The 19714-nt window shown below is 42.5% G+C and overlaps 3 protein-coding genes across 3 annotated transcripts in view; 1 reads left to right on the top strand and 2 right to left on the bottom strand.

The window, feature by feature from the left end:
* The window catches only part of LOC124287164 (kinesin-like protein KIF20B), a 56926-nt gene extending 53681 nt beyond the window's left edge, over positions 1-3245 (bottom strand). The window contains 3 exon segments of the mRNA XM_046723648.1: positions 244-502; positions 1352-1581; positions 3164-3245. Coding sequence (XP_046579604.1) covers positions 244-502; positions 1352-1573 — 481 coding nt within the window. The 5' untranslated portion in view covers positions 1574-1581; positions 3164-3245.
* Positions 3246-8118: 4873 nt separating this feature from the next.
* Positions 8119-16141, bottom strand: LOC124287226 (ependymin-related protein 1-like). Its single transcript, XM_046723725.1, has 6 exons — positions 15835-16141; positions 14306-14416; positions 13166-13250; positions 12308-12481; positions 10948-11036; positions 8119-8268 (listed from the first exon to the last, which is right to left on the bottom strand). The coding sequence occupies exons 1-6, from the start codon at positions 15988-15990 to the stop codon at positions 8212-8214; spliced, it is 672 nt and encodes a 223-aa protein (XP_046579681.1). The 5' UTR covers positions 15991-16141; the 3' UTR covers positions 8119-8211.
* Positions 16142-17984: 1843 nt separating this feature from the next.
* On the top strand, positions 17985-18653 carry LOC124287094 (pre-mRNA-splicing factor cwc25-like). Its single transcript, XM_046723573.1, has one exon. The coding sequence runs from the start codon at positions 17985-17987 to the stop codon at positions 18651-18653; it is 669 nt and encodes a 222-aa protein (XP_046579529.1).
* The last annotated feature ends 1061 nt before the right edge of the window (positions 18654-19714 follow it).

The following is a 19714-nucleotide window of genomic DNA, read 5'->3' as shown; positions in this document are numbered from 1 at the left end:
AGAGTTGACTGTATTCTAAAGACTAAAACAGTAGTTCCAAAATATCGTTTATGTTCGATTATGAGAAAATGTGAGCGATTGCTTGGTCGTTTGGTCACTGCGACCAATCTTCGATTATTTCAAATAATCAGAACACCACTAGTTCATTGCGATGCCTACAAACAGTAAAGTATTCAGAAACCTGATCTCTTCTTTCTTAATTTCAAACAATGTATGCAAGTGCTCTTATCAAATATATCCCACCTTGTATTGTGTATGTCTTGCCCGAACTGGTGACACCATAGGTGAAAACAAGGCAGTTCTGGCCATCAATAAAGTCCCTGGCAAGGCCAAGCATGGTCTCATCAAAGAATTCCTTCTGGGTTGTATCTTGGTTAAAGATCTTGGAAAAGGTGAACTTGTAATTGGTCTTCCCCAGCCCATGTGTATAGTTCTTGAAGGTGTGTGAATCTTTGGGCGCATATGCTACTACAGAATTGTCAGATTCCATCTTCAAACATTTCTGAAATATGAAACAAAATGTCAACCAATTTCTAATCTTTTAAAACCCAATTAAGAACTAAAATTTATAATATAATAACATTGAATAAGAACATCCACTAAACAAATGACAAAGCGTGACTTTCTACAATGTCTACAGCCCTAAACATACCAAAGATACTGTTAACCTACAGTAAACTGACTTTGGGTGAACATGTCACTTGTCAGTACCAGCTGCACTGCAGAAACCATCAGAAACCACCTCACCTCTTCAAAACCACGACATTAGTGATCATTGGCTACATTTAGTGCAGTCTTGGGAAATTTGTGCCAAGACTGATTGCAGACTTGGGTTCAAATATTTGCAAATTAGGACTGCGACGATTCACCCAGACCTCGATTTGAGTCGATTTTCAACACTGGACCGCCGATTCGATCATTTTCGATTCAGTTCTTCATACAAGTAAAAACACCAGATTTCATTAACTCTCAGAGTCGACTTTTTAAGCGTGAAATCCATCGTCAATTTGGCGATGTCTAATAACAACAATTCTCATTGGTTAATTAGCCCGGGTGTCAACCAATCACGTTTCAACTTATTTCAGCGCTCGAAACTGCTGGAGCTGGAGTCAAAATTTTGTTCTGGCTGTGTGGAAATAATCTAAATAGGTATTCAAATATCAAGTCAAAATAGTGATATTGGTTATCGAAAATCTAAACTAAGGTGTCGATTCGATTTTCGAAGAATCAAACAATCGTTTCAGCTCAATTGCAAATGCCTCTGAATAAATCCCTGATGTGGCCATTTACATATCTGTCATTAAGACTTAAGCAAAATATTTGTGAATGAACTGAAACCATCGTAACTCACCTGGTCTTCGTCTTTGTCTTTTTCTTCTTCTGAGAATGGACGGACACGTAAGTACACTTTCATGTGGTCTGATGCAGGGTCAGCAGACACTGTCTGACTTTTGGAAAAAGTATCCAACAGGTTCTTTTTGGCATCTTCAAATATGACGTCTGATTCTCTTGTGTCGCTAACATTTTCAGGAGGACCCATGATCTCCGAAAACAACCTCTTCTTCCCAGCCATCTTGGTGCCTTGAACAATGTATTTGTTTAGATATGATAAAATCCTACATAGCTGAAAACAACTTTACTTGTAAGCTATATACCATTATCATGAACATTAGCAACAAAAACAGTGATTAGAATCGGTTGTGTTGCTACTTTAGTCAGTAGCAGTTAGGTAAAGTCTTACTTTGCCTCAAGGATATGTGTGCAATTGTATTGCTGATCAACTGGCATTCAATCAAAATAATCTTTTCCATGTTTTTTTTTACAATTACGGTTCAAGGTTTCCAAATCCAACAAAATGAGAATTACCTAAAAGGTAACATGAATTAATTGTGGTCTACCATTTTATACTAAAGTTGAAATTTAAAACGTTTAGGTTAAACAAATGTTTCCTCTGCCAGTTCTGTAATCTATATGTATATGCATATGTCATGTCCAGGGATGGAAATTAGCATCAGTCTGCAGTCAGTGTGAAGGAGATCATAAGGACGAGACAAATTTCACACATTTTTAGCTTTTGCAATAAGTGGGGGCATGGTGGGCGAGCCGTCTAAGGTGCCAGGTTAGTTATCCAGCGAGCTTGAGGTGCCGGGATTGAGCCCACCTGTGACTGGGTGTAAAAACCTTGGAGTCAACTTAACTGTGCACTTAAAAGAACCCACGAATCGGTTGGTATATATGATCAGATGGTGGCCACAAGAATATGTGCAAACGCCTAGTTGCAGGTACAGCAACGTGTGCAGTAAACTTGGACAAAGTACTGTCACTATGTGTCTTACATTTATCTATGTAAAACAAAGCAATAGTAGCTTTTGAGAAGCTGTGTCAATTTAGACAGCGTTGAACAATTGATTCCAACAATACTTTCAAAACATCTTGTCATCAAACACTGTCAAAACACCCACCCATGAGCCAGCCTTATTGTTCCAGGATGTGCCCCATGTCATAATTTGTTACTTATACGTAACTTTGCTGTTAATCTCTGAGTATAAGTAATCTGGAGTTATCTTACCTATACAAATGTGATAACCATGTCCTTTGAAAATCGTTTTACCGATAAATGTACTTGCACCTGCACTAAAACGTATTGAATATGTTGAATGAAAGAAAAAAAATATGAAATGAAAAAGTCAACAAAGAAGGTCCCCAAAATGTGACAATATGACAGGATTTAATAAGTTTCATATTTAATGAAACCTTTTTAAATCTGGGTTTCATAATGTCTATAAATAAATACATTCAGAAAGTTGTTGAGGTGACTAAATTTGGACGAAGTGCTGTCAGCAGCTGCATCGACAGTGTTTTCACTTGGGGAATTGCAACAAAGGGGCCAACGTTACCGTATCGACAGACAAGATACAACTTGGGATCTTAAAGATAAAAAATAAGAATAGGCAGTGATTACGGTGCTGAAAGTTGTTGTACCCCGTCCATAACAAACAGAGGAAAACAGTCGAGTCGTACCTCGAATCATACACGTCACATGAATATATAACCACAAAGACTTTCTCGATCAACTGTTGACAAATTGGGTCGAAAAGCAGCTACTATTATACATTATCCCGTTGTTTCGTTTACTGAATCAAACTTGTCTTAGTAAACTTACCTCTTTTTAGAAATCCAACAGTCAAACTTGAGAAAACATGTTGGCTTGATCAGACACCAACTTCGCGCTTAGGCTTTTGAAATGGACCAATCACAGGATCAAAATAGTGCAAGGGAGGTAACTCTAAGAAAGCGCCCTGGAAGATAGCCGCTAAATGTGACATGGACAGTACAAGTTGTGCCTGATCAACCATCCAAACAACGCCCACTTCTGTTAAACATGGATGTAGTTCAAATTGTTTATTTAATTACTCTTAATGATAACAAGAAATTATAGAACAGATTGTTCAGAAAGGGGCGTGAGTAGAGTAGTTTGTTTCGCATCGGAGGTGGGCGAGACTGCGTGAGACCAACTTCGGGGGTTCCCGGGGGTACAATGGAGTCCCCCGTATGTCTAAAAGTACAGTACGAGGCGATTTGATGGATCGAGTTGTATTATTTATTTGCTTGCCACTGTACCCCGATCGCGTGCTGATCAATGCTGATATTTCATTGTTTGTTGTTTGACGACGGGCTCAGCTGTATTTCAGCTATATATGACAGCGGTCTATAGAAAAGCTGATCGGGACCAGACAATCCAGTGATCGATATCATGAAGACCTACCTCCGCAACTGGGATACGATGACACGCACTTATCAACTAAGTCAGTGAGCCTGACCAGTCAATCCCGTTATTCTCATTTTACTACAGAGCATGGGTTGATAAAGGCCAATTCTATCCTAACTCTCTGCTGCATGGCCTCCGTGCTTATATATGATATGAATCACTGGGTTGTCTGGTTTAAGACTCTGTTACTTTCAGACAGCTGTCGTACAGCCGAATATTGCGTTAAGCTACAATCTTAACAACATAAATTCGAAATATATAAGGATATGTAAATATTATTAATATATTAATATATAATTAGGAAATATATATATAAGTGAGTGTGATTAACTTTTCCATATGTAGTCTACATTAGGATTTGTGCTGGAATTTAAGGAGTGAGTGGGTGAATACGCCGCTTTTAGCAATATTCTAGCAATATAACGGCGGCAGACACCAGAAATAAGCTTCACACATTGCACCCACGAGTGAATGCTTTCACCACCAGGTTACCCTTAAGCCCTGGCGGGACGGTGGGGTAGCCTAGCGGTTAAACCGTTCGCTCGTCACGCCGAAGACCCGGGATCGATTCCCCACATGGGCAAAATGTGTGAATCCCATTTCTGGTGTCCACCGCCGTGATATTGCTGGAATATTGCTAAAAGCGGTGTAAAACCATACTCACTCACTCACTCACTTAAGCCCTGTCATAAAATGAATTGCTGTGTTAACCAGGTTGTTGTAGCGGAGGACTTCTAAGCGTCAGGGGCGGTGGTCTGGTTAAAGCGTTCGCTCATCACACACATATATAACAAGGCCAAGGTTCGAATCATTTCAAGGTTTAAAGAAAGGTGTGTTGCTGTAGATATTCAGTTTTTCTTTGACAGTATCTTAAGTTATTCTAAACTTCAGTTATATAAATCTATTAAAATGAAATAAATGTTAGGATTATTTATTGTTTGCTACTTGGCCAACTTATCGTATTGCACTTTGTAAGTTCCAATGTCCAAACCACCAATTGTTAATCGAGGAAGGACGAAAGACCGGCCTAGCACGGTGCGAAAGATTATGTCCATTTTGCATTGTACACATTGTTGAGTACTTCTGCATGGAATGTTACTTTTATAATAATCTTCGTCGGAACCTACTTCCTAAATATTTTCATTCTTCCCTAACTATTTGTAAATTTGTAAAACTTATGTCATCGCGTAATACTTGTCTTATTAATAGTGGAGCTAATTATGTATTTTTAGCCTTCAAGAAACGCTCAAAAAAGTGTCATTTTACGGCGCTTCATCGTTGATTCATGTCTCATGCTGTAAGTACCTGTATATAATTGGCCGGCGGCCCCCTTACTAAAATATGCACAGTTTCAGATAGCCTACATTGGCGCTAAATATATATTTTTTTAAAAACATTTCTTGCGTTCCCCAGTACCCAACAGAGATATTGGTGGGAGGTGAAAAATGAGTCGCAAAGTCAAAGGACTGACCGACTGAATATGGTTTTAGCAATATTCCAGCAACATCACGGCGGGGGACACCAGAAATGGGCTTCACAAATTGTACCCATGTGGGGATTCGAACCCGGGTCTTCGGCGAGCCAACGCTTTAACCACTGGGCTACCCCATCGCCCCACAAAGTCAAAGGAAAACACTTCAGTTTTTTAGGTTTGAAACCTGCTTTTTCAAACTTTAATATGTTTTTTAACACGGGTTACGATCATCACTGGTATGGGCACGTTTCACAAAGCGATATTAAGCACAAAATCCCAAACTTTAAACTGATCTCCGTTTATTCGCTGTGGAGCTGTGGGGTAGCCTAGTGGTTAAAGCGTTCGCTCGTCACGCCGAAGGCCCGGGTTCGATTCCCAACATGGGTACAATGTGTGAAGCCCTTTTCTGGTGTCCCCCGCCAATGTTGCTGGAATATTGCTAAAAGCGGCGTAAAACCATACTCACTCAATTATTCGCTGTGAATGTTTGTTACTTTTGTTTTCGGGGTTTTCTTTCCTTTTTTCATGTCATGGTTTTAAGCACTTTGACAAAACTGTCTAAAGAATGTGGGACAGATATTTCAGTCAATTTGTGAAATGACTGAAATCTCTAGAAGTATTCTTAAATGCCTTAGTGAATCATATTTAACGCAAGTCAACGATTTTTGGGGGTTGTTTGTTATTTTACGCCGCATTCAGCAATATTCCATCTATACGCAAGTCAACGAAAATGCTTGACCAAGAAAAATAGACTCTGAAAAACTTCCCAACCATACTGGAAATACAGTAGAATGGTTCAGTTCGGTGCAACAACAAATGACCGAAAGTAAAACGAGAATGTTAAAAATTACATCCGACAAAAGTTGTATACCTTGTTCGAGTGAGTGAGTGTGAATTTAGTTTTACGCAGCACTCACTAATATTCCAGCTATATGGCGGCGATCTGTAAATAATCGTGCCAGGACCAGACAGTCCAGTGATCAACAGCATGAGCATCGATCTACGCAATTGGGAAACGATGACATGTGTGACGCAAGTCAGCGTGGCTGACCACCCGATGTCGTTAGTCGCCTCTTACGACGACAAGCATGGGTTGCTGAAGACCAATTCTAACCCGGATCTTCACGGGTCACCTTGTTCGAGGGAGTGAGTGAGTGAGTAAGGTATTACACTGCTTTTAGCAATATTCCAGCAATATCACGGCGGGGTACACCAGAAATGGTCTTCACACATTGCACCCATATGGGAAATCGAACCCGGGCCTTCGGCGTGACGAGTGATCGCTTTAACCACAAGGCTACCCAGTAACCCCCACCGCTCCCCATGACACGCAGACGGTCACTTCTGTCATTGTGTGTGAGCGTGTGTGCATGCATCGTTACAGGAATACAAGCTATATATACAAGCGAAATATACGCTGGTCCTGTGGTCCCTGGCTAGTAGAAAGTCATCAGGGCCACTAAATGATAAGTTTGGTGTTGTCCTGGTACCCAGTGTATTTCGTATTGATAGTTAAGTAAATCTATACGAATGTTATTTGGAGCAATGAAGTACAGACAGGACCACTAAATATTGTCCACTCACTGGTCCTGTGGTCCAGTGGGAAATTGTTAAAGATTTCTTTCCCAGAAATAGCCCATAAACAATTGAGTTTGGACAACTCCGCCGGGCACATGCATTTCATAATCGAGATAAATTCGGGATTCTCGATCCCATTGTATCCCAAATTAAGCTGACTGACACAAGACATTATATTATGGGTTTGTGTGAAAAATGACACAAAAAATATTCTGCAAAAATATATTTATTGTTCATTGAGCTAATAGCATTTAGGCTGTCAAATAAGGCACAACTGGACACACAATGCAATTTAGGAGTGAACTTACAACCTATTTTTACATTTAGGCCTACTGGGGTCGAAATGAAGAGAAAGCTGCTGGATCCGAAAACGTCGCAGCCAACCGAGACACAATTAAGAGGCCAAATGTCTTATGACCATAATGCAAATACTGATAAATGCTTCAAGTTCTTCACATTGTCACTTTAAGTTTCCCTATTCAAATGATGGGGATTCAGTGACCCTGTCAAGATTGAGACAGTTTCATTAATGTAGATTTGAACACTAATCATCAGATAAATGCCAGAAATGGATTTTAGTGAGGAAGTACTGATATAGCGCTTTGAGCACCCACTTAGTGGTTGGATTTAGCGCTATATAAATTTTCATTATTATTATTATATATTTGTCTGGAAAATAATGTTAAAAATGTACTCACTGAAACAATATCTTTAGACATAGGTGTAGTCCTTAGCAAGTGTTGGGCAGTATAGCTCTAGGCCTTATCGAGAGGCAGCCAATGAGAATCTAAGCTACAGAATTCGATGTTAGACTAAATAAACTTGTACATTTACAACATGGAGCTAAGTAATGTAGCCGGTATGTCAGCAGGTATAACAAGTGTATGCTTCATATCGCAGTGCCTACTGGGGTGAAACAATATGTCCGCTCAAGGGTGCATGGTGAGATCTCACGCAATGATACAAAACACGATCCGTTAGTTTCTTTGTAGATACAAGACCTAACATTTAAAAAAATACATTATTTCATGCATTAACCACCCCACCCACCCCCAAATAAAACCCAAAAAATAAAATAAAATAAAATAAAAAAAACATAAAAAATTGAATGACTTACTGACGTTTTTGTCTGAGAAATATTGCCCAATGTGATATTAGCATTTGATGCTCATTAGAGAAATAACAGCTGTGTATGATGTCGTCAGTAGCTTTCCATTCTGAACCGGATCTGAAATATTTGTATTCAAGACTTTCAAGACCTAAATTCGCGTATTGCTACATGTATCGCATGGAATGTATCATGATACAAATCATATCGGAACTTGGTGCATCGTTTCACCTTCCGTATCTACTGCGACAGTATGCTTCCGGCTGGCTCAAGAAGCAGTGTTTATAGCCGCATGATGCTGAAGCCGACGTGGAGGAGATCAAGCATCTCAACGGGGCCCTGCAACAAGAGAAATCACATTCACAATATGACCGGGAACAAACATTCATTACTGTCACTGGGATATGACAGAATGACGTGATCCTTGACACGCCAAGACAGATTAACTACGGTAGTATGACAGAATGACGTGATCCTTGACACGCCAAGACAGATTAACTACGGTAGTATAACAGAATGGCGTGACCCTGGACATGCCAAGACAGATTAACTACGGTAGTATGACAGAATGACGTGATCCTTGACACGCCAAGACAGATTAACTACGGTAGTATGACAGAATGACGTGATCCTTGACACGCCAAGACAGATTAACTACGGTAGTATGACAGAATGACGTGATCCTTGACACGCCAAGACAGATTAACTACGGTAGTATGACAGAATGGCGTGATCCTTGACACGCCAAGACAGATTAACTACGGTAGTATGACAGAATGACGTGATCCTTGACACGCCAAGACAGATTAACTACGGTAGTATGGCAGAATGGCGTGATCCTTAACAAATCATGACAGATTAACTACGGTAGTATGACAGAATGGCGTGATCTTTAACATGCCAAGACAGATTAACTACGGTAGTATGACAGAATGACGTGATCCTTAACAAATCATGACAGATTAACTACGGTAGTACGACAGAATGGCGTGATCCTTAACAAATCATGACAGATTAACTTCGGTAGTATGACAAAATGGCGTGATCCTTGACATGCCAAGACAGATTAACTACGGTAGTATGACAGAATGACGTGATCCTTGACACGCCAAGAGAGATTAACTACGGTAGTATAACAGAATGGCGTGATCCTTAACAAATCATGACAGATTAACTACGGTAGTATGACAGAATGGCGTGATCTTTAACATGCCAAGACAGATTAACTACGGTAGTATGACAGAATGGCATGATCCTTAACAAATCATGACACATTAACTACGGTAGTACGACAGAATGGCGTGATCCTTAACAAATCATGACAGATTAACTTCGGTAGTATGACAAAATGGCGTGATCCTTGACATGCCAAGACAGATTAACTACGGTAGTATGGCAGAATGGCGTGATCCTTAACAAATCATGACAGATTAACTACGGTAGTATGACAGAATGGCGTGATCTTTAACATGCCAAGACAGATTAACTACGGTAGTATGACAGAATGGCATGATCCTTAACAAATCATGACACATTAACTACGGTAGTACGACAGAATGGCGTGATCCTTAACAAATCATGACAGATTAACTTCTGTAGTATGACAGAATGGCGTGATCCTTAACAAATCATGACAGATTAACTACGGTAGTATGACAGAATGGCGTGATCCTTAACAAATCATGACAGATTAACTTCGGTAGTATGACAGAATGGCGTGATCCTTAACAAATCATGACAGATTAACTACGGTAGTATGACAGAATGGCGTGATCCTTAACAAATCATGACAGATTAACTTCGGTAGTATGACAGAATGGCGTGATCCTTAACAAATCATGACAGATTAACTACGGTAGTATGACAGAATGGCGTGATCCTTAACAAATCATGACAGATTAACTACGGTAGTATGACAGAATGGCGTGATCCTTGACATGCCAAGACAGATTAACTACGGTAGTATGACAGAATGGCGTGATCCTTAACAAATCATGACAGATTAACTACGGTAGTATGACAGAATGGCATGATCCTTAACAAATCATGACAGATTAACTACGGTAGTACGACAGAATGGCGTGATCCTTAACAAATCATGACAGATTAACTTTGGTAGTATGACAGAATGGCGTGATCCTTAACAAATCATGACAGATTAACTACGGTAGTATGACAGAATGGCGTGATCCTTAACAAATCATGACAGATTAACTACGGTAGTATGACAGAATGGCGTGATCCTTAACACGCCAAGACAGATTAACTACGGTAGTATAACAGAATGGCGTGATCCTTAACACGCCAAGACAGATTAACTACGGTAGTATGACAGAATGGCGTGATCCTTAACAAATCATGACAGATTAACTACGGTAGTATGACAGAATGACGTGATCCTTAACAAATCATGACAGATTAACTACGGTAGTATGACAGAATGGCGTGATCCTTAACATGCCAAGACAGATTAACTACGGTAGTATGGCAGAATGGCGTGATCCTTAACAAATCATGACAGATTAACTACGGTAGTATGACAGAATGGCGTGATCCTTGACACGCCATGACAGATTAACTACGGTAGTATAACAGAATGGCGTGATCCCTAACAAATCATGACAGATTAACTTCGGTAGTATGACAGAATGGCGTGATCCTTGACACGCCATGACAGATTAACTACGGTAGAATGACAGAATCGCGTGATCCTTAACATACCAAGACAGATTAACTACGGTAGTATGACAAAATGGCGTGATCTTTAAGATGCCTTGACAGATTAACTACGGTAGTATGGCAGACTTGAGTGATTACTCTTCCTACAAATAATCTTTAAATCATATGTACATGAACGTCCAGAATACCTCATACACATTACTCTTACTGAAGGTACAATGTGTGAAGCCGATTTCTGGTGTAAAACCATACTCTCACTCACTCACTCACTCACTCACTCACTGAAGAGGTAAGAGATGGGAAGTAGGAGTTTGAAGCACGTCGTTATTGGGAACCTACCTCTTCACAATAATCTGGGGCCACGAAGACAGACGGATCCTTGATGCCACTCGTCAGGTCGTTGAAGCCCACATTTGAGAAGAAAGTGGCTACAGAGAAAAGATTGTTAGTTTTTAAAACCAAATTAGGCAAAATGTTTTTGTTTTTGCAGGTCCACAAACGTATTCTAATGAGATGGCCTCACAAAATACAACTAATTGATTGTTACTTTTTTCTTCATTTTGATTTCTGTTATCTGACAATTGTGATCTTATCGTATCTGTGGCTTACATTTTTAAGACCCTGAAACTTTGAAAAGTGCATGTCAATAAACTTGTTATATAGTCGCCACAGTACTGACTGACTGAGTTTGGTTTTACGCCGCTTTTAGCAATATTCCAGCAACATCACGGCGGGGGACACCAGAAATGGGCTTCACACATTGTACTCATGTGGGGATTCGAACCCGGGTCTTCGGCGTGACGAGCCAACGCTTTAGCCACCAGGCTACCCCACCGCCCCTCCACAGTATGGACCATGCTTATGGTGTAAAGGTCCACTCGTGAAGATCCGGGTTAGAATTGGTCTTCAGTAGCCCATGCTTGTCGTTAGAGGCGACTAACGGGATAGGGTGGTCAGGCTCGCTGACTTGATTGACACATGCCGCATCCCAGCAGTGTATATCGATGCTCATGCTGTTGAGCACTGTATTGCTGAGTGCGGCGTAAAATAACAAGCCAACAACCAATGTAAAGGTGACACCAAATGAGGTAACTGTTTTAAACATATATCGGTTGGACTTTAAATATACACAAAGAACTTACTTGAGCACCCGCTGACATATCTCAAGACTGAATGAGCCCCGATCTTAACCCTTTGGAGCATATCTGAGACACGACTGGTCGTCGTGTGCAACAAGGGGATCCTCCTGTACAGAACCCGGCCCAATGGAAGCTGATTTACACGACTGCCTCTTCAGAGGCTGACAGGGGGTATGAGGAGGTGGGTGCTGGTTGACATACAGTCACATGGAGGTTACACTCGGTATTGACCTTGAATCGTGTAAGACACCCAAAACGACATTTTGAATGCTCACATTCACCAGTAAATTCAAAAATTAAACATTCCAGGGCCATACTGGTGCAGCCGTGGTTTTGCATGAAAGTCAGTGTTGTTTTGTTTTTTTCACAAAATGAGTGATTATTACCATAAAATCAACATGGATTCCAATCATTTTGCCGTTTTTCATGAGTGAAAGGATCATACGGGACGTTTTATGTACCTTATTGAAAACCTATTGTTGCAAAAATACAGGGCGTGCTTAATTAAGTTCTTTGTGCATATGATAATTCGTGTCTGTTTTTATTCAAACTCGACTTACCTCCCCTGATTGTCCCATACACGTTCTCCGTCGTGGGAACACACCCGTCCTGGGTGACGCACACGATGGTAGTCACATCATCACCATTCTTCTTAGCCCTCACTTCGTACCCCTGCATAGCCAGCGAATTTTCACCGATACCGAAAGCATAAGGGCCCAGGTCGACAGCATTGTCTAAAACAAAATGAATGTTAGTACACATAAATTTGAAAGGAGTACTTCCATAAGGACTGGGCATTGCTGGCGTTTGAACCGACAGTCCAAAATTACAAGAAAATAGAATAAAACTGGGCTTCACACATTGTACCCATGTGGGGAATCGAAACCAGGCCTTCGGCGTGACGAGTGAACGGTTAAACCACTTGGCTACCCCAACGCCCCTTACTGCTCCTGAGAGATCCAGATTATTTTCTAATAATAATTTCTCTGAAAAATGTCCTAAATAGGTGAATGAGTGTAATTGGACCCGTTCAGTGAACATTTGGTTACACTGTTTTGATGATAAGTGATCATATTTAAGCAAACGAAGGTAGTCAGGCGGTTGTTGAACATGAGTCTCATTCCTTGGTCGTTCTTTTTCAAGGAACTCCGAGGTAAATACATGCACAATTCTGATCCTTGCGGCAAAAGTTTGAGTGGTTGCTGTTCATTGCCACAGACACTCACAGAAGACCTGGGGTTAGAATTGGTACTAGAGCAATGAGGAACTCGACTGGTGTTAATAAATATATGGACTTTTCTAGTATTTGACTAACACGGCGACATATCTTCCGTGTATTTCCCAGAGACCATTGGAACCAATGGTACCAAATCAAATGGCAATACACTATAGGTATACGCACATCACCTTACACTGACCTGGAATACATGCTGCTTGGAACTTGGTTGGCAATTGGAAGGCTGTGCAGATCTTCTCTTTTGGGAGGATGAAGTACCCCCGACCCTAGAAAAACACATGAAGGCGTGCAGATGAGAGTGAATGTGAGAGTCACTTGTTTATTACCACATGGGACTATTTTTCAGTCAGCTGATGTCGTGAGCTAAGTATGAGAAGGAAGCGGAACGTCTGTCTTTTGCAGCCGATGTTCCCAAGTACGATGTTAGCAAACAAATCATCTGAAAACCATTTTCATTTCACTTGATCCTGGCACAACTAAGGGACGTAAGTCGTTGGTTTGGTTGGTTTGTTGTTTAACCCCCGCACTGAGCAATATTCCAGCTGTATGGCGGCGGGTTGTAACTAATCGAGTCTGGACCAGACAATCAACAGCATGAGCATCGATCTTCACAATAGAGATATGATGACATGTGTCAACCAAGTCAGCGAGCCTGACCACACGGTCCTGTTTGTCGCCTCTTTCGACAAGCATGGGTTGCTGAAGGCCAATTCTAACCCTGATGTTCACGGGTCAGGACGTAAGTCGTCACACTACCGGGTCGTAGATGACTGTGTTGCACCCGCCCAGCAATAGATGAAAACTGATAGAATGTCTCATCAGGAAGACAGGTTTTCATATTTTAAGCAAACAAGGGTAGTCAGGCGGTTGTTGAACATGAGTCTCATTCCTTGGTCGTTCTTTTTCAAGGAACTCCGAGGTAAATACATGTACAATTCTGATCCTTGCGGCAAAAGTTTGAGTGGTTGCTGTTCACTGCCACAGACACTCACACAAGACCTGGGTGTCGTTGTACAGAACGACCTAAGTCTTTCGTAAAGCTACGTTGAAGTATGGGACTTACGATCACCTTAGAGCTAAGGTTGTTTTGTACAACGGCACCCTGGGGTTAGAATTGGTACTAGAACAATGAGGAACTCGACTGGTGTTAATAAATAAACAGGAAAACTCATCACACTGATCTTCATATGATCAGGATTTAGTTATCTCGGCACCAGACAGTTTATGAAGTTAGCGTGGTACGACATGAATTGTAGCAGGGTGTTATCTCCTATGCCTCGGTGAAGTTATCTCCCTTAGCACATCGAGTTATCTCCCTTACCGTTTGGTAGTCATTGATGGCCCTGAATAAGATGACCTGGCCGTTTCTGGTATAGTTCCCGTATGAGGCCACCTTCTGTTCGACGGCGTCATATGATACTTGGTAGCGGCCCTGCAAAGGTGGGATCTGGATGTTAGCGCTTGTACAATCAGGGGGCGTCTTATTTTTTAGCGCAAAAAATGTAAAGGACCAGACTAGGGCTGTGACTGGTCCAAATATTCTACCCGGGTACCCCACCCCCTATTACCCTACTCTACCCGGACACCCGTTGTGTTAATTCCTGACATCAAATTTGTAAGAAATGGCAATATGTTCTTCAGTTCGGAAGCTAAAATATCGAGTTTTTCAATGCCTTAACCATGTATTATATTCAGAAGAGATGGCTGTAATTATGTCTAAATCTTCAAAGACATTACAACCTTTTAATCATGAAAGAATAACATATTACATTGTTTAATCTATTAGTCACATGATCATAACGGGTCTGGGTGTTGAGACGGGTACCCGGGTCCAACTCATTACCCACCCGTCCGGGTATCCAGGTTACCCGTCCTAGCCCTTGACCAGACGAATGAATGGATTCGCAAGAGCACACAGGTATGGTCAGGTAATAAAAGTGACCACGTCAGATTTTTGACACCAGTTAGATTCAAATAGTTTTACACCGCTTTTAGCAATATTCCGGCAATATCACGACGGGGGACACCAGAAATGGGCTTCACACATTGTACCCATGTGGGGAATCGAACCCGGGTCCCGAGCTGGCAGATATGCTAAACTGTATTGAAATGAACAACACTGTCGCTGCCGTAGGAGCGAATCTATATAAGTATTTAAAACTTCATTATTCACGCCGAAAATTTTCAGATCAGCCCGGTCACGTGATAAGCCTACTTGTGTTTCCCAAAGACAGCTTCTAGCACCAAGAGAGAAAAAAGAGGCTTTTGATAGCGAGGTCCCTGGGCTGTAAGCCTCGGCCGGGTCCAGGGTGGAACCTGGTAGGGGGTTCAGGCGGACGAAGCCCTCTTGAAACTAATGCATAATTGCAAATTCCCTTCTCAGAAAAGTCACTGAAAACGATGGATTCAGACCAATTTGAGTGGTTTTAAGTGGTCAAAATGTGCACGGGGCGGTGTGGTAGCCTAATGGTTAAAGCGTCCGCTTGTTACGCTGAGGATCAGGGTTCGATTCTCAACATTGGTACAATGTGTGAAGCCCATTTCTGGTGTCCCCCAGGTCGTGATATTGCTATAATATTGCTAAAAGCGGCGTAAAACCCAACTCACTCAAATTGAAAACGTCAAGCTGTCGTGACAACTCTGTAGGTGCATGCTTTAGGTCAGACATGATTACATCAGTCCAAAAGTGAGTGAGTATAGTTTTACGCCGCTTTTAGCAATATTCCAGCAATATCACGGCGGGGGCACCAGAAATGGGCTTCACACATTGTACCCATGTGAGGGAATCGAACCCGGGTCTGCGGAGTGACGAGCGAACGCTTTAACCACTAGGAAAAATTAACAACTCACGGTTTTGATCACGGGTGGTCCAGCCACGAGCCGTCCTCTTTTCTGGACGAATTGCCCGTAAGTGAACTGATAGCCTTCCCATCGTTCTGGGGCACAGCAGATGTTACCGAGGGCGACGGTGGCAAAACAGGCCACTAAAACTGCTTGTAGAATCATGGCAAGAATTAACTTCTGACAAGGATGATGCTTCTGGTCTGAGCCGATCGAGAGTTGTGACGCTCCGAGCAAACGGGGGCCGGCTTTTATTGATCTTCCACCCGGGTGTGCTTGTTTCTGATCGGCAGTGTTTTTCCCAATTTTTTGGGACTGACGCCCTGAGCCGATCCACTGAACCCTCTATGTGGCTACCTAGCGTGGTGTCACATGGAGAGATATCAAAAGGGTATATCACTACAATGTTTAACAATAAGGTGTTTATGTAACTTAGATGGGGGGAGGGGGGGTGTTTATATAACTCAGTTGGGGTGGGGTGTGGGGAGGGGGGTGGGTGGGTGTTTGTCGGATTGGGTAAACAGGGTAGTGGTTGCGGGTGAGTAGAAGAGACAGCCCTTTGAATTTCAGCTGAGCACTGTCATGGGAAAATATGATGCATAATGTCAAACGTTCTTGTTTGAGGGCTAGAATATGTAACGGGTTCAGAAAAGGGGCCTCCAAAATTAACTTTTAATTGCGATGCCCACATTTAAAATCTAATAAACAGGTGCGCAAAGAAGCTAAACACCCTCCGCTAAACACCCTCCTTCGGCTGCGTAATCTAAAGGATTCGCTACATAATAACATAGCCATTTCAGGACAAACGGGGGTGGGGGATTGCACAGTTCGTTCTCATCCGTTTTCATGAGTTTCAATGGTCAATTCAGGACAGAGGGGTTGGGGGTGGGCACTTGCCCCTTGCACACACCACAAAAATTGGAGTCGAAATTAATAAATAAACAAACAAACCCAAACATCGCCCAAACCACACCACAAGCTGACATACATGATCACTTGACAACATTGGTGCCACATTTACACATTTACACCGACTATCCTTTGATCCAGGTACAAAACGCGCAGGTTTCGGCACCCACACATCGCAACCCTCTAGGCAAACTAAACCACGCTGACTCAAAAACAACCAATTAGTTCTTATGACAGAACTAATGGGTATAGTAACAGCCCTCCAGCCCTGATGCGCTCGTCAAACAATTAAGATTTTAACAGACTCACTTACAAACACCGAGAAAACCCATATAACCCAAACAAAACGAAGTGCTAAAAAAGCACTCAGGGTCTACAGGTACAGTTCATATGGATCCCTGTCCATGTCGGTGTGTTTGGCAACGAACACGCCGACCATCAGCCAGAGTGAGTGAGTGAGTATGTTTTTTATGCTGTTTTAGCAATATTCCAGCAATATCACGGCGAGGGACACCAGAAATGGCTTCACACATTGTACCCATGTGGGGAATCGAACCCGGGTCTTCCTCGCGACGGGCCACCGCTTTAACCACTAGGCTACCAACCGCACCCCATCAGCCAGTAGTTAACTTAAACATACCATTATCTGAAAAGCGAAATCAAAAGTCTATTAAAACAAAGCATTCTTCTTAACGTGAAAGTCAGTACATGTACCAAAATTCAAATTCTAAAGAAAAAAACTACTCCCAAAACCACACACAAACTAACAATCAACCATAAATCTAAAAATATTGACAGGGCGATAACCAAATTACAAATGGGAAACGCAAAATTAAATTCCCATACATAGAATAAAAAAACAACAACACTAAACGCGAAAATCACATAGCAACGAAACAGAAACAAACCCTCATAAAACAAACAGAAATATATAGTGAAGACACAGAAAGAAGGAAACTTATGGAAGGAAAGGAGCTGGAGGAATGGGTGAAAGAAAGAAAGAAGGAAATAATGGAAAAGAAGGAAAGTGGAGGAAATGGACACAGAAAGAAGGAAAAGACTGGAATGGAAGATAAGGAATAGGAAGGCAATGGAAGAAAGGAAATAGGTATGGACACATAAAGAAGGAAACTTATGGAAGGAATTAGAAAGGAAATGGAAGGTATGGAACCACAGTGGACAAACCAGAAGGAAAGGAATGGAATGGACGAATGGATGGAATGGAATGGAATGGAAGAAAGACGCCAACGATGGTCAAGAATCAGACCACACGGACGGAACATGATCGCCGGTACGACCAGTGGATCGCCGAAGATGAACCGAACCGAAGACGTCAAGACAACTGTGGACAAGGAAGACCAGGACTGCGGACCACGACCCAGGACAGGACCACAGACCACGGCACAAGGAAAGGAACATGGCACAGGGACGGCCACAAGACCAGGAACGCCGGAAGGATGGAAAGACCAAGGACAAACAAGATGGAACGAATCAATGGAAGACAACACAAGATGGAATCACACAAGACACACCAGGCAGTGAAGATGGAAGACCACACACAAGACAGCACAGACCCCAGGACACAGACAGACGACCCCAGGAGGACCGACCCAGGCCAAGACCAGGTAGACGGCCAGGAAGGAAGAACAGTGGAGGACCGCCCAGGACAAATACGGAGGAACAGGACAACACAAGGAAAAGGACAGGCATGTGGCAGGACCCCAGCACAAGGACCACGGAAAGGCACAAGGACCCAGGACCACACAAGGACCCAGGACAGGAAAGACCAGGACAAAAGACACAGTGGACCCAGACAAAAAGATGGAAAAAAGGACAGTGGCTGGACCCAGTGGCCAAGACCAGGGTGGACGGCATGGAAGGAAAAGGATCACAGGACCATGGACACAGAAGTAGTGTAGACGTCAGTACAAGATGGGTGCCAATCAGGGACGTCAGTACAAGTAGTAATAGACGTCAGTACAAGATGGGTGCCAATCAGGGGTAAGTAGTATAGACGTCAGTACAAGATGGGTGCCAATCAGGGCAAATTAGTATAGACGTCAGTGCAAGATGGAATGCCAATCACCGGAAAGTAGTATAGACGTCAGTACAAGATGGACGTCAGTACCAATCACGGGTAGTATAGGACGTCAAGTAGTAGTAGACGTCAGTACAAGATGGGTGCCAATCAGGGCAAGTAGTGTAGACGTCAGTACAAGATGGGTGCCAATCAGGGCAAAGTAGTATAGACGTCAGTACAAGATGGGTGCCAATCAGGGCCAAGTAGTATAGTGTAGACGTCAGTGCAAGATGGGTGCCAATCAGGGCAAGTAGTATAGACGTCAGTGCAAGATGGGTGCCAATCAGTGGAAGATGGGTGCCAATCAGGTAAGTAGTGAGACGTCAGTGCAAGATGGGTGCCAATCAGGGCAAGTAGTATAGACGTCAGTGCAAGATGGGTGCCAATCAGGGTAAGTAGTGTAGACGTCAGTACAAGATGGGTGCCAATCAGGGTAAGTAGTGTAGACGTCAGTACAAGATGGGTGCCAATCAGGGTAAGTAGTATAGACGTCAGTACAAGATGGGTGCCAATCAGGGTAAGTAGTAGTAGACGTCAGTACAAGATGGGTGCCAATCAGGGTAAGTAGTGTAGACGTCAGTGCAAGATGGGTGCCAATCAGGGCAAGTAGTGTAGACGTCAGTACAAGATGGGTGCCAATCAGGGTAAGTAGTAGTAGACGTCAGTACAAGATGGGTGCCAATCAGGGTAAGTAGTAGAGTGTAGACGTCAGTACAAGATGGGTGCCAATCAGGGCAAGTGCCAGACGTCAGTACAAGATGGGTGCCAGGGCCGTGCAGTGTAGACGTCAGTACAAGATGGGTGCCAATCAGGGTAAAGTAGTATAGACGTCAGTACAAGATGGGTGCCAATCAGGGCAAGGGCAAGTCAGTACAAGATAATGAGGTCAAGTAGCGTCAG

The sequence above is a fragment of the Haliotis rubra genome, unplaced genomic scaffold (genome assembly GCF_003918875.1).
Source record: "Haliotis rubra isolate DU_JTF1 unplaced genomic scaffold, ASM391887v1 Scf4, whole genome shotgun sequence".
Taxonomy (NCBI): Eukaryota; Metazoa; Mollusca; class Gastropoda; order Lepetellida; family Haliotidae; genus Haliotis; species Haliotis rubra.
This window is presented reverse-complemented; position numbering and strand designations above follow the sequence as displayed.